The sequence below is a fragment of the Macaca mulatta genome, chromosome 10, assembly GCF_049350105.2.
Source record: "Macaca mulatta isolate MMU2019108-1 chromosome 10, T2T-MMU8v2.0, whole genome shotgun sequence".
Taxonomy (NCBI): Eukaryota; Metazoa; Chordata; class Mammalia; order Primates; family Cercopithecidae; genus Macaca; species Macaca mulatta.
The window spans coordinates 73,565,586-73,580,029 of record NC_133415.1 but is presented as its reverse complement, the minus strand read 5'-3'; the positions used below and the strand labels follow the sequence as shown (position 1 = coordinate 73,580,029).

The following is a 14,444-nucleotide window of genomic DNA, read 5'->3' as shown; positions in this document are numbered from 1 at the left end:
TCAGTTTTTGTTTTTTGAGACAGGGTCTCTCTCTGTCACCCAGGCTGGAGTGCAGTGGCATAAACATGGCTCACTGCAGCCTTGAACTCCTGGGCTTAAGTGATCCTCCTGCCTCAGTCTCCCATGTAGCTGGAACCACAGGCTAATTTTTTGATTTTTTTTTGTAGAGACAAGGTCTCGCTTTGTTGCCTAGGCTGGTCTCAAACTCCTGGGCTCAAGCAGTCCTCCTGCCTTGGCTTCCCAAAGTCCTGGGATTACAGGTGTGAGCCACTGAACCCGGCCTCTACTTCAGTTTTTTAATGTGATGATTTCTCTGGTGTTTAGCAAACCTTGCACTCCTCAGATATCTCAGTTGGTTCTGATGTTTGTTTGTTTTCAAGTAGGTTTGCTAGATTAAAATTGCTTTTAGATTATTGCTTCTATGTTCACCCATAGAATTGTCTGATTTTTCATTCTTTTACTGCTCTTGTCTGGTTTTGCTATCAGCGCTCCATAAAATGAGTGGTGGGATGATTTCCTTCTTACTCGTTTCTCTGGAAGAGTTTGTATACTGGCATTATTTGTACCCTGAACTGTTGATTTTTGGATTCTAGAGGTTTAAAAATGGAATAGACTATAGAGGTCAACCTTTCCAACTCCACTGTTTTTTTCTGAGGTGGGAAGAATTAAATGCTGAGGCATAAATCCAAGGGACACTTTGCACTGTACCATGACCCAGTGAGTTCATCATTATAGAAACCCTAATCCTGAAGTAGAGGTAATAGTCATTTTATTATGTAAAACAGATGGCTCAAAGCCTTCGCACCAAAGTTCATGCAAATCCATGTAAGAGTGGCTTGAAAAACATCACATTAGCCTCAGTCTCATAGTTTTCTAGGCCCATCTGATTAAGATTAAGAATGGAGTTAAGAAGGTCGGGCGTGGTGGCTCAGGCCTGTAACCCCAGGACTTTGGGAGGCCGAGACGGGTGGATCACGAGGTCAGGAGATCGAGACCATGCCGGTTAACACGGTGAAACCCCGTCTCTACTAAAAATATAAAAAAATTAGCCAGGCATGGTGTTGGGCGCCTGTAGTCCCAGCTACTCGGGAGGCTGAGGCAGGAGAATGGCGTGAACCCGGGAGGCGGAGCTTGCAGTGAGCCGACATCCGGCCACTGCACTCCAGCCTGGGCGAAAGAGCGAGACTCTGTCTCAAAAAAAAAAAAAAAAAAAGAATGGAGTTAAGAAAGGGACTCAGGCCGGGTGCGGTGGCTCAAGCCTGTAATCCCAGCACTTTGGGAGGCCGAGACGGGCGGATCACGAGACGGGCAGATCACGAGGTCAGGAGATGGAGACCATCCTGGCTAACACGATGAAACCCCGTCTCTACTAACAAATACAAAAAACTAGCCGGGTGAGGTGTTGGGCGCCTGTAGTCCCAGCTACTCGGGAGGCTGAGGCAGGAGAATGGCGCAAACCCGGGAGGCGGAGCTTGCAGTGAGCCGACATCTGGCCACTGCACTCCAGCCTGGGTGACAGAGCGACACTCCGTCTCAAAAAAAAAAAAAAAAGAAAGGGACTCAGGCACTCTTACAGCTTTGGGATCACCTGCGAGAGCAGGCAGACAACCCTGCTGGCCTACTATTGCTTTGTGTAGGAGCTGGCAGCTCACAGGGCAGTGATATGTTTATTGCCCAGTGTGATTATAATTTTGATTGGAAATATCAAATATTCAATATATGGTATTTTTATGAACATTAATAAAGATTCAGTATATTTCTGGAAAATTTCCCTAAAAACAGAAAAAAAAAAAATAAAAAGGTAAAAAGGTTATATGTATAAGTGACTCAGCTCCAATTATCTGGAACATTTTTTTCACCCGGCAGGCTTTTCGTGAGTACCCTCTAGTGCTAGGCATTGCTCTGAGGGCTGCTCACATATGAGAGTGTACTCCTGCCACCATGGATAAGTATGATTTTACCATATTTGAGACTTTAGCAGATTGGCTTAGTTTGTTTCAGATTTCACCATTTAATTCATCCCCAGCACAAGCCTAGTGCTGTCATAAACCAAAGAAAAGAGGATTTCTTGATTTGAAATGACTTTAGCAAATATGCAAGCTCAAGGTGTATGCACCTGACTGTCCAGATGTGTTATGGGCTTTATCCTGGCAGAATTCATTTATTTATATTTTGTGTATGAAGGGTGCCATCTTATGTAGCATAGTGATAAACGAGTTCAAACTACATTTTCTTTAACAATAGAGTTTCTTTCTTTCTTTGGTTAACAAGAGAGAACCACTACACATGTAGGTTTATTTGAGGTCATACTCTGTGTTGGGAACTTGGACCTTGGTGTGAGGCAGAGGGAGGAAGGTCACACCTACCCTGACAGCCCAATGAGTCACTGACCTTGGCAATTCTACAGGTGACAGATGGTGCTAGTTTGCTCTCAGTGGACCTAACAAGACTCTATCTAGTGCCTGGTTAGGCCATCAGCTGTGAGATCCAGGCCTGGTCCCATAAGTTCTCATTAGGGGAATAGATGGTAAGGCTGGAAGTAGAGGGTCTGTAAGATCTATTTTAGCCCTAAAATTGTGATTTTTTGAATTTCCAAACATTGTGGAAACAAGTGAAAAAGTCACATACCTTGAGGCAGAGTGTGTTATGATACTAAAAACAGACTAAAATATTCAGAATATAGATTTCATTTTCCCAGGTATCCTGTTTTATATTGTCAGACCATATTATTTTATATAAAAAAAATGCTTTTCAGTTCCAGATCCCTAGAGATCATTTTTTTGATATTGGACTTTGATGATACTCTTTGAAAAATTCAGCATCTACAACACAAATGTAGCTGTTCTTGTTTTATTGATAAATGTAAAAAAAAAAAAAACCCACAAAACAAAAACCTTATTGTGAGTTGAAAATGTGAAAATGTAACTGTATTAGTCATTTTAGCCATTACAGTAACCTCACTGTAATATGGCTCATTCATGATCTATCCAATAGCAGATATGATGTGAAAGCCTTGCCTTGGCCTTCCACTTGGTTTGTCTGTCCTTCAGGAAAAGAAGTATGTATGGGAAAATCAGTGTGTAAAAAATAATTGGATCACACATGTTTTACCTGTGGTGGTTACGTATTGACAAAACTGTCCCCCTTTTCCTGGTTCCATGTCTAGCTGATCCACTTGAGTATTCTTTTTAAGTACTCTCATCTAGGGACTTCCTTAATTCTTAGCAAGGTTATGCAAGCCTGATTTAATGTATTTAAGGTGACTGATTTTATGTTTATTAGACAAAAATAATATAATTTTAAAAATCCATGTAAAGTTTTCAGGATAACCTTTATATATATTGTTTTTAAACATGTGCCTGATTTCCCAGGAACTTACTTTTTTTCCACTTACACTGTGTCTAAATGGGCTTGCTAAGATAAACATCATTAAATATTTTTCTAAGTCATGTGCATTATGTTATTTAGAGAATGAAAATGAATACTTAAAATGACTTACGGTTTGGATAAAGATATTTTTTGTCCATTTAAAAAATTAGGATCTCATCACATAGGAGACAAAAATTAAAAAAATAAAAATTAAAATCAAAGGGTACCAAATTTTTTTTAAAAAATCACCATTGACTAAGTAATAATAATTATGAATACCCATCGAAGGAAGGCCTAGTGGTTTTTTTTTTTGTTTTTTTTTGTTGTTGTTTTTTTTCCTGGGATTACAGGCATGAGCCATCACGCCCGGCCGGCCTAGTGTTTTTATGTGTCATTTTATTTAGTCTTTTCAATAATTTTGAGTTAGGTATTATTACTCTTATTTCAGAGATAAAAATCCCAACACTTTGGGAGGCCGAGACAGGCGGATCACGGGGTCAGGAGATCGGGACCATCCTGGCTAACACGGTGAAATCCCGTCTCTACTAAAAATACAAAAGAAATTAGCTGGGTGTGGTGGCGGGCGCCTGTAATCCCGGCTACTCGGGAGGCTGAGGCAGGAGAATGGGGTGAACCCGAGAGGCAGAGCTTGCAGTGAGCCAAGATCGCGCCGCTGCACTCCAGCCTGGCCAACAGAGCAATACTCCGTCTCAAATAAATAAATAAATAAATAAATAAATAAATAAATAAAGCCTGGGCGACAGAGCAATACTCCGTCTCAAATAAATAAATAAATAAATAAATAGATAGATAGATAGATAAATAAAAAATTCAGGATACAGAAATAAGTGCCCTTCTTATTTATTTATTTATTTATTTTTTGAGACGGAGTATTACTCTGTCACCCAGGCTGGAGTGCAGTGGCACAATCTTGGCTCACTGCAACTTCCGCCTCCCGGGTCCAAGCGATTCTCCTGCCTCAGCCTTCCGAGTAGCTGGGACTACAGGCGCACACCACCATGCCTGCCTAACTTTTGCATTTTTAGTAGAGACGGGGTTTCACCATTTTGGCCAGGCTGGTCTCCAGCTCTGACCTCCAGTGATCCACCTGCCTTGGCCTCCCAAAGTGTTGGGATTACAGGTGTGAACCACACTGTGCCCGGCCGTGTTTTTCTTGTTTTAAAAAAGGCTCTCGAACTGTGCTGTCCATAATGGTGGCTCCCTACGAGTGTCTATTGAGCACCTGACACATGACCAGTCCAAATTGAGATGTCCTAGAAATATAACCAATTTCAAAGTCTTGGTTAAAACAACAAGCATGTAAACATTTTTGTATAGCTCACATGTTGAAATGCTAACATGTTGACTATATTGGGTTAAACAAAATAGATTGGCCGGGCACGGTGACTCACGACTGTAATCCCAGCACTTTGGGAGGCTGAGGTGGGCGAATCATGAGGTCAGGAGTTCGAGACCAGCCTGGCCAACATGGTGAAACCCCGTCTCTACTAAAAATACAAAAAATTAGTTGGGCTTAGTGACGGGCGCCTGTAATCCCAGCTACTCGGGAGGCTGAGGCAGGGGAATCACTTGAACCCAGGAGGTGGAGGTTGCAGTGAGCCAAGATTGCACCTCTCACTCCATTCCTGGTGACAGAGTGAGATTCCGTCTCAAAAACATAAAATAAAATAAAATGAAATAGATTATTCAAATTAACTTCACCTGTTTCTGTTTACTTTTTAAAAATGCAACTAATAGAAAACTTAAGATTACATTTGTGGCTTGCATTATATTTCTATTGGAAGAGCTGCTGTAACAATTTCAACGGGCAAATAGTTCCATGCTCAAGGCTTGTGAATGATGGTGTCCTCCTCAACCCCTTTCCTCCATCCTTGTGGGCTCTCTTCACCTCTTCTTCAGTTTGGGGCAGAGTTTAGTACTTAAGAATCGGATACAGGCAGGGCGTGGTGGCTCCCACGTATAATCCCAGCACTTTGGGAGGCTGAGGCTGTTGGATTGCTTGAGCTCAGGAGATGAAAACCAGCCTGGGCAAGATGGTGAAGCCCCATCTCTATAAAAAATATAAAAATAGGCCAGGTGCGGTGGCTCACGCCTGTAATCCCAGCACTGTGGGAGGCCAAAGTGGGCGGATCACCAGAGGTCAGGAATTCAAGACCAGCCTGACCAATATGATGAAACTCTGTCTAGACTAAAAATACAAAATTTAGCTGGGCGTGGTGGCATGCGCCTGTAATCCCAGCTACTGGGGAAGCTGAGACAGGAGAATTGCTTAACCCAGGAGACAGAGGTTGCAGTGAGCCGAGATCGCGCCATTGCACTCCAGCCTGGGCAACAAGAGCGAAACTCTGTCTCAAAACAAAAAAATAAATAAATATGTATGTATATGTAAATTAGCTGGGTTTGGTGGCATGAACCTGTGATCCCAGCTACTTAGGAGGCTGAGGCAGGAGGATCGCTTGAGTCCACCAGGCGGAGGTTGCTGTGAGCCTCGATTGAGCCACTGCACTTCAGCCTGGTTGACAAAGTGAGACTCTATCTCAGAAATAAAAAATAAATAAATAAACTTTAAAAAAGTTTATTAAAAAACAAAGAATTGGATCCAGATCACTAAATTACTGTCTGTATTTTTGCTTTAATATAGCCATTGTGGTTATTATTATTTTCACTGGTCTGCTTTGTTTCTGAAACACTCCATCACCATTAGAGATCTTTTGCTCTGTTTAACCTCTGTACCCTCACCATATTTATGCACACACATTCCCTATTTTTCTAATATCATCATAAGCATAACATTGTTTAGCTCAACATTCAATGTTTGCTATTATGACTATAAATGCTAGTCATAACTCAGCTGTGTATTAAGCACTCTTTATTTACTGCAGTTTTTGTTTATGGTGGAATCAGTAATTGCCTTGTTATTCTTCTGCTGTTTAGCTTTCCATGTACCTGCCCTAATTCAATCTCATATTCTTCACCAGTTGTCTAAAACTCATCCGTGTGTGCGTGTGTCCGCAGATCTTCCTGGACGTGCCTCTCCCCTGCAGCCTGCTCTGGTCCGCACCTGCGCTTCCCCTGTGGTCTACCCACGGCTCTCATGGAGGCCTCCTTTCACCAGATCCTCAGCTTTCCTCTGCCTTTCTCCTGTCTCACCCTTCCTGTTTCCTCTTTCTTGCTTAATTTCCTCATTTTGGTGAAGCACATCTTTAGTAGCTTCCTGAGAAAAAATACATGAAACAGTTTTATAAGAACTTGCATATCTAATAATTTTTTTTCTCCCCTGAAGTTTAAATCCAGTTTGAGGTTGGAAACAATTTTCTTCAGAATTTTGAAGATATTTCTCTATATCTTTGGGCAGTTTGGAACCAATTCTGACTCCTGATCCTTTGTGTTCTCCACCTCCTACTACCCCCCACACACACTTAAAAGAAAATTTTTTTATTCCCAATACCTAAAATTTCGCTGTGATAGATGCTCTAATATGGGTCAGTCTCCATAATCATTTTCATGTGTTTGACCTCCTATATTGGTCTTTTAATTTTAATTTATTTTCTCTTTCCTTTTTTTTTTTTTATTTTTGGCTGAAGTTTCTGAGAGATTTCATCATGTTATCTTTCAACCATTCTATTAAGTTTTAAAAATTCAACTATCATTGTTTTAGTTTGTTGTCTTCTGATAGTCTCTTTTTTTGTTGTTTTTTTTTTTTTTTTTTTTTTTTTTTTTTTTGCTTTATGGCTGCAGTATCTGCAACCTCCCTAATGATAATTTTTAAAAAATGTTTTCTTCTCTCTCCATACTTTGTTTCAGCCAAGTAGGTTTTTTTTCTCTGTTTGTTTTTCTTTCATAATATAATCTTGCTTTAGGTGGCAGGTGGTTCCTGCTTGTTGACTTATATTTGAGAGTGGGACATTAAAAGAGAACTAGAATCTCTGCATATGGGTGTGGGGCTTATGGATCTGGACTTCACTTAAGAGCCATCTGTTTAGGCTGTTTCCTTGGGGAACCCCTATGTCAGTATTTTTAGACGCTGTCTTTTAGGTTAGTCCAATTCTCTGAATAGGGAGGTTTTAGTCTGCCCTCTGGAGAGTGTGGGCAGGGTAGAGAGGCATGCAGGCAGAGGAAGGTCTCCATTTGTATTCCCTAATTTCTCTTTGTTCAGAAGATTCCACCTTCTACTGTGCCTAGTGTTTTCCAGACTAGAGATCCTCTGTCTTACCCTCTCCAGAAAATACTCCGGTTTTGTGCCAGGGTGAGAAAAAGTGGTTGCCTGGCTGAGCACAGTAAAGGGGAATATTTACCTTTTTATTGCCAAATAATATTCTATTGTATGATATATCACATTTTGTTTATCTGTTCATTAGTGGATGGACATTTGGGTTGTTTCCATTTTTCGACAATTTTTTTTTTTTTTTTTTTTTGAGACGGAGTCTTGCTCTGTCGCCCAGGCTGGAGTGCAGTGGCGCAATCTCGGCTCACTGCAAGCTCCGCCTCCCGGGTTCACGCCATTCTCCTGCCTCAGCCTCCCGAGTAGCTGGGACTACAGGCGCCCGCCACTGCGCCCGGCTAATTTTTTTCTATTTTTAGTAGAGACGGGGTTTCACCATGGTCTCGATCTCCTGACCTTGTGATCCGCCCGCCTCGGCCTCCCAAAGTGCTGGGATTACAGGCGTGAGCCACCGCGCCCGGCTTTTCGACAATTATTAGTAGTGCTTCTGTGAGCATTCCTGTATAATTATTTTGTTGTTGTTTTTTTTCTTGGTTATATCCCTAGGAATGGAAATGCTGGGTCATGTGGCAACTCTTTAAATTTTGAAACGCTATCAAACTATTGTGCAAAGTGGCTACAGTTTACATTCCTATCATCAATGTGTGAGAGTTCCAGTTTATTCACATCCTTGCCAACATCTGTTATTATTTGTCATTTTGATTTTAGCTATTTATCTTAATGGGTATAAAGTAATATCTCATTGTGGTTTTGATTTGCATTTATTTGATGGCTAATGATGTTAAGCATCTTTTCATGTGCTTAATGGGTCATTTGTAGATCTTCTTTGAAGGAATTCAAATTCTTTGCTTATTTTTAAATTGAGTTATTTTTCCTCTTATTGAGTTGAGTTCTTTATATATTCTGGACATGAGTCCTTCATCAGATGTTTGCAGACTTTTTTTCTGTTCTGTGTATTATCTTTTTACTTTCTTGAAGTATAAAAGTTTTTAATTTTGATAAAATCTAACTTACTAATTGCTTTTGTCACTTCTGTTTTGGTATCATATCTAAGAAACTGTTGCCCAATGAAAGGTCACCAAAATTTATGCCTATGTTTTTTTCCTAAGATTTTTATAGTTTTAGCTCTTATATTTAGGTCTTTGATCCATTTTGAATTAACTTTTTGTACATAGTGTGATGTAGCAGTCCAACTTTATTATTTGGCATATGGATACCCAGTTGTCCTTGAACCATTTGTTGAAACAAGTTATCTCATTACCCTTGTTGAAAATCAATTGAACATGAATTAAGGCTCTATTTCTATCAGTTTTATTCCAATTGACCTGTATGTCTTTTATTTATTTTTTTGAGACAGAGTCTCAATCTGTCCCCCAGGCTGGAGTGCAGTGGCATGATCTTGCCACACTGCAACCTCTGCCTCCTGCTTTCAACTGATTCTCGTGCTTCAGCCTCCCAAGTAGTTGGAATTACAGGTGTGCACCACCATGCCTGGCTGATTTTTTGCATTTTTAGTAGAGACAGGGTTTCACCATGTTGGTCAGGGTTGTCTCGAACTCCTGGCCTTGAATGATCTGCTCGCCTTAGCCTCCCAAAGTGCTGGGATTACAGGTGTGAGCCACCGTGCCTGGCCTATATGTCTGTTCTTGTGCTAGTGTAGGTTGAGCATCCCTAATATGAAAATCCAAAATATGAAATCCTGGAAAGTCTGAAACTCTCTGAATGCCAACATGATGCCACAAGTACAAAATTCCACACCTGACTTCACATGACAGTCTGTAGTCAAAATGCAGTCAAAACTTTGTTTCATGCACAAAATCATAAAAATATATAAAATTCAGGCTATCTGTATAAGGTATATATGAAACATAAGTGAATTTTGTATTTAGATTTGTATCTCATCCCCAGGATATCTCATCATGTATATGTAAATATTCCAAATCTAAAAAAAATCCTGTGTCTGAAACACTTCTGGTCCTAAGCATTTCTGTAAGGGATGTTCAGCCTGTACCATACTGTTCTGATTGTTGTGATGTTGTAGTAAGCTTTTATTTATTTATTTTTTCAGACGGAGTCTTGCTCTGTCACCCAACCTGGAGTGCAGTGGCATGATTTTGGCTCATTACAACCTTCACCTCTCGGGTTCAAGTGATTCTCCTGCCTCAGCCTCTCAAGTAACTGGGATTACAGGCTCATGCCACCACACCCAGCTAATTTTTGTATTTTTAGTAGAGATGGGGTTTCCCCATGTTGGCTAGGCTGATCTGGAACTCCTGACCTCGTGATCCGCCTTCCTCGGCCTCCAAAAGTGCTGGGATTAACAGGCATGAGCCACTGCGTCCAACCATAGTAAGCTTTTAAATTGAGAAGCCTGAGTTCTCCAATTTCATTCTTCTTTTTCAGTATTGTTTTTGTTACTCCAGAGCTCTTGCAATTTTATATACATTTTGGAATAAACTTGTTAATTTCTGTAAAGAAGTCAGCTAGGATTTTGATAGGGATTGCATTGAATCTGAGAACATTTTGGGAATATTGCTATATTAACAGCATTAAGTCTTACAATTCATGAACATGGGTTATCTTTCCACTTAAGTCTTTAATTTCTTTCAATTATATTTTATTACTTCTGGTGTACAAATCTTGTACTTTTGTTATACTTATTCTTAAGTATTCTTTTTCATGTTGTTATGAATGGAATTTTTCTTTAAATTTTATTTTAGGACTATCTATTGTTGGTATGTAGAAATATAGTAGATTTAAAATATCATATATCCTACAACCTTGCTGAACTTATTAATTCTAGTAGTTTTTTGATGATTTCTTAGGGTTTTCTATATATGAGAACATGTTGTTCATGAATAGACAGTTTATCTCTTTCTTCCTAATCTGGATGCTTTTTATTTCTTTTTGTTGCCTAATTGCCTTAGTTAGAACCTTTAGTACAATGATGAAAAGAAGTGGCAAGAGCAGACATTTCTTGTAAAGATGTGTCTCTTATCTTAAGGGAGAAAACATTTAGTCTTCATCATTAAGTATGATTTTAGCACTTGGTTTTTCCTAAATATCTTTTATCAGGTTGAGATAGTCCCTTCTATTCCTATTGTGTTGGCCTTTTTTTTTTTTTTTAAATTAAAAAAGCGTTTTGGATTTTTTGGTTTTTTTTTTTTGTATTTGGGATGATTATGTGCATTTTTTTTCTGTTATTAATAGAGTGTCTTATATTGATTAATTTTCAGATCTTAAACTATCCTTGCATTCTTGGAATACATCCAACTTGATCATGGTGTATAATCTTTTTTACATGTTGCTGTGTTTGATTTTCTAGTATTTTGTTGAGAATTTTTGGGTCTTTCTTCATAAGGGACATTGATGTGTGGTTTTCTTGTGATGTCTCTCTCTGGTATTGGTATCAGGATGACACTGGCTTCAGAATTATTTGAGAAATTTTCTTATGCTACTGTTTTTTTAAAAAGAGTTTATGAGGGATTGGTTTAAATTATTCTTTACAGATTTGGTAGAATATAGCAGGGAAGCCATCTGAGCCTGTGCTTTTCTCCCTTTTTTTTTTTTTTTTTTTTTTAATTTTTGTAGAGATAAGGTCTTGCTATGTTGCCTAGTTTGGTCTCCAACTCTTGAGCTCAAGTGATCCTCCCACTTTGGCCTCCTGAAATGCTGGGATTATAGGTGTGAGCCACCATGCCTGGCCAGGGCCTGTCCTTTTCTTTGCAAGCAGTGCTTAAATTACTAATTTAATATAGTATTTTGGTTAAGGGAATTATAAGTGAACATTCATCTCAAAATAACCCATTGATATTTTACTATTTAGCCAATCTTTTTCCTGTATAATATCCAAATAAAAAGAAATTTTAATATATCTAATTATAACTTTTTTTTTTTCTTAAAGGTTTGTAGTTACTGTGGAGTCAGTAAGCCATGGCATCTAAGAAATTTGCTGTTAAAGTAAGTAATGTTTAATAGCTTTTTAAAAAGTGTCTAATCACTGTCTAATATAACTGAGTTCTATGTTAATTGAAAATTGAAGTTCCTAACTTTCTACTTTTTACACTTGGGACTCTGCAAAAAAGTTTTTCAACTTTTAAGTTCTGGGGCACATGTGCAGGATGTGCAGGTTTGTTACATAGGTAAACATGTGCCACAGTGGTTTGTTGCACAGATCATCCCATGACTTAGGTATTAAACCCAGTGGCCATTAGCTATTCTTCCTGATGTTCTCCCTCCCCCTGCCCCACTAACAAGTCCCAGTGTGTACTATTTCCCCCCATGTGTCTATGTGTACTCATTCAGCTCCCACTTATAAGTGAGACTGTGAGGTATTTGGTTTTCTGTTCTTGCATTAGTTTGTTGAGGATAATGCCTTCCAGCTCCATTCACGTCCCTGCAAAGGACATCATTTTGTTCCTTTTTATGGCTGCATAGTATTCCATGGTGTATATGTACCACATTTTCTTTATCTGTTTTTTCACTGATGGGCATTTAGGTTGATTCCCTGTCTTTGCTATTGTGAATAGTGTTGCAATGAACATACGCATGCATGTTTCTTTATAATAGAATGATTTATATCTTGGGGGGTATATACCTGGCAATGGGATTGTTGGGTCAAATGGCATTTCTGCCTCTAGATATTTGGGGAATTGCCTCACTGTCTTCCATAATAGTTTAACTAATTTACACTCCCACCAACAGTGTAAAAATATTCCTTTTTCTCCACAGCCTCATCAGGATCTGTTGTTTCCTGACTTTTTAATAATCGCCATTCTGACTGGCGTGAGATGGTATTGTGTTGTTTTTGATTTGCATTTCTTTAATGATCAGTGATATTGAGCTTTTTTTTCATATATTTGCTGGCTACATGAATGTCCTCTTTTCAGAAGAGTCTGTTTACATCCTTTGCCCACTTTTTAATGGGGTCGTTTGTTTTTTTTCTTGTAAGTTTGTTTAAGTTCCTCTGGATATTAGACCTTTGTCAAATGGATAGCTTGCAAGTATTTTCTCCCATTCTGTAGGTTGTCTGTTCACTCAGATGATAGTTTATTTTGCTGTACAGAAGCTCTTTAGTTTAATTTGATCCTATTTGTCAATTTTTGCTTTTGTTGCAGTTGCTTTTGGTGTTTTGGGGACTCTAGGCAGATTGAAAATTTATATTTTGAGAACGAGATGGGGGAGAAAATGTTCATATGGTTATGAGGCGTTCCTTGCTTCGTCTTTTAAAGATGCTTTTTGGTCATCCCTTGGTCTTTACTGTTAAAAATTATTATTCATATTCCAGGTCCATGGCATGATTTCTCATTATGTCAAAGCAGATAAAAGGTAATCAAAAGAAGGAATCAGCAAATTCTCTACCTGGGTCAATGCCAGGAGAGTTCTCTTACTTGGTTGCCCTCTTTCATTTTCCTCTTATAAATGTCCCTTCTTTGTTCCTTGATGGCTGGGGTTGAGACCTTCTCAGGTGTGGATAGATGGGAGGCTGCTGTGTGAGGGATAGTGGGAAGGGAGAAGAGAAGAACTAATAGTGAGTACAAGATCTTGCAGATGCTTTCATATATGTTGTTGTTTCTTTAGGACATTTTCTGTATGCTAGTGTTACCATAAGTGCAAGTTCAAAACATCAGAATATAAATTACAATAGCTAGTTGGCCAGATTAGATACTATTTAATGTTATAGCTCTGTCTTATTTTTAACCAAGTCAGTGCTTATTTAGATTTGCTAACATATTTATAAATTTCATTGCTTTCAGTTATTTCTTGTATCCATATATATTCTTAGTATTTCTTCCTGTGAAGGCATATAAGTGATGAACTTTAACTATTTGTGTGTCTAAAAATATATTTTGGTCTTACCTTAGAAAGATATTTAGTTGGTTTTAGTTGGGCGCGGTGGCTCAAGCCTGTAATCCCAGCACTTTGGGAGGCCGAGACGGGTGGATCGAGACGGGTGGATCGCGAGGTCAGGAGATCGAGACCATCCTGGCTAACACTGTGAAACCCCGTCTCTACTAAAAAATACAAAAAAAACTAGCCGGGCGTGGTGGCGGGTGCCTGTAGTCCCAGCTACTCGGGAGGCTGAGGCAGGAGAATGACGTAAACCCCGGAGGCGGAGCTTGCAGTGAGCTGAGATCAGGCCACTGCGCTCCAGCCTGGGCGCAGAGCGAGACTCCGTCTCAAAAAAAAAGAAGGAAAGGAAAGAAAGATATTTAGTTGGTTTTCGAATGCTAGGTTGAGCATTATTTTCCAACAACACTTTAAAGATACTTTTTAATTGTCTTCTGGCATCTTTTATTACTACTGAGAAATGTTTTCATTATCTATTGATGCTTAAAATCCACCTTAAAACTTATTGGCTTGAAACACCAACCATTTTATGATATCTCCTGATTCTGTAGGTTGCTTAGCATCAATTGAGTAATTTTTCCTTTTGACGTTGGTTGGGGCTGCAGTTCTACTTAGGGCCTCACTTAGGTGGAACATGAAAGATGGCATACTCAGTGGCAGTTAATGCTGGCTTTGGTTGGAATCTCTGCTGGATCTATTAATTGTTGTTCTTCAGTTCTCATCCATGTGCCTATTCTGTGTGGCTTGGGCATCTAACCCGGTGACTGAGTTTTGAGGGGTGGCATCTTAGGACAAGACTTGCACAATGAAAGAAGTATGATTTGTCAGTGCTTTGAAGGCCTAGATGCAGACATCTCAGATGCCACTTCTGTGGCCTTCTGTTGATCAGAGCATTCACAGGGCCAGCCTAGAGTCAGGGGAACCTGCACTCTTAACTTGAGAAGCAGCATTTTCTCACAGGGATCAGGAGAATTGTTGGGGT

At 39.4% G+C, this 14,444-nt stretch overlaps 1 protein-coding gene across 1 annotated transcript in view; it reads left to right on the top strand.

Annotated features, from left to right (window-relative positions):
• SLX4IP (SLX4 interacting protein) overlaps positions 1-14,444 on the top strand; it is a 197,585-nt gene that overhangs the window by 13,100 nt on the left and 170,041 nt on the right. The window contains exon 2 of the mRNA XM_001116207.4: positions 11,517-11,572. Within this exon, the coding sequence (XP_001116207.2) occupies positions 11,546-11,572 (27 nt within the window). The 5' untranslated portion in view covers positions 11,517-11,545. The remainder of the gene's footprint in view (positions 1-11,516; positions 11,573-14,444) is intronic.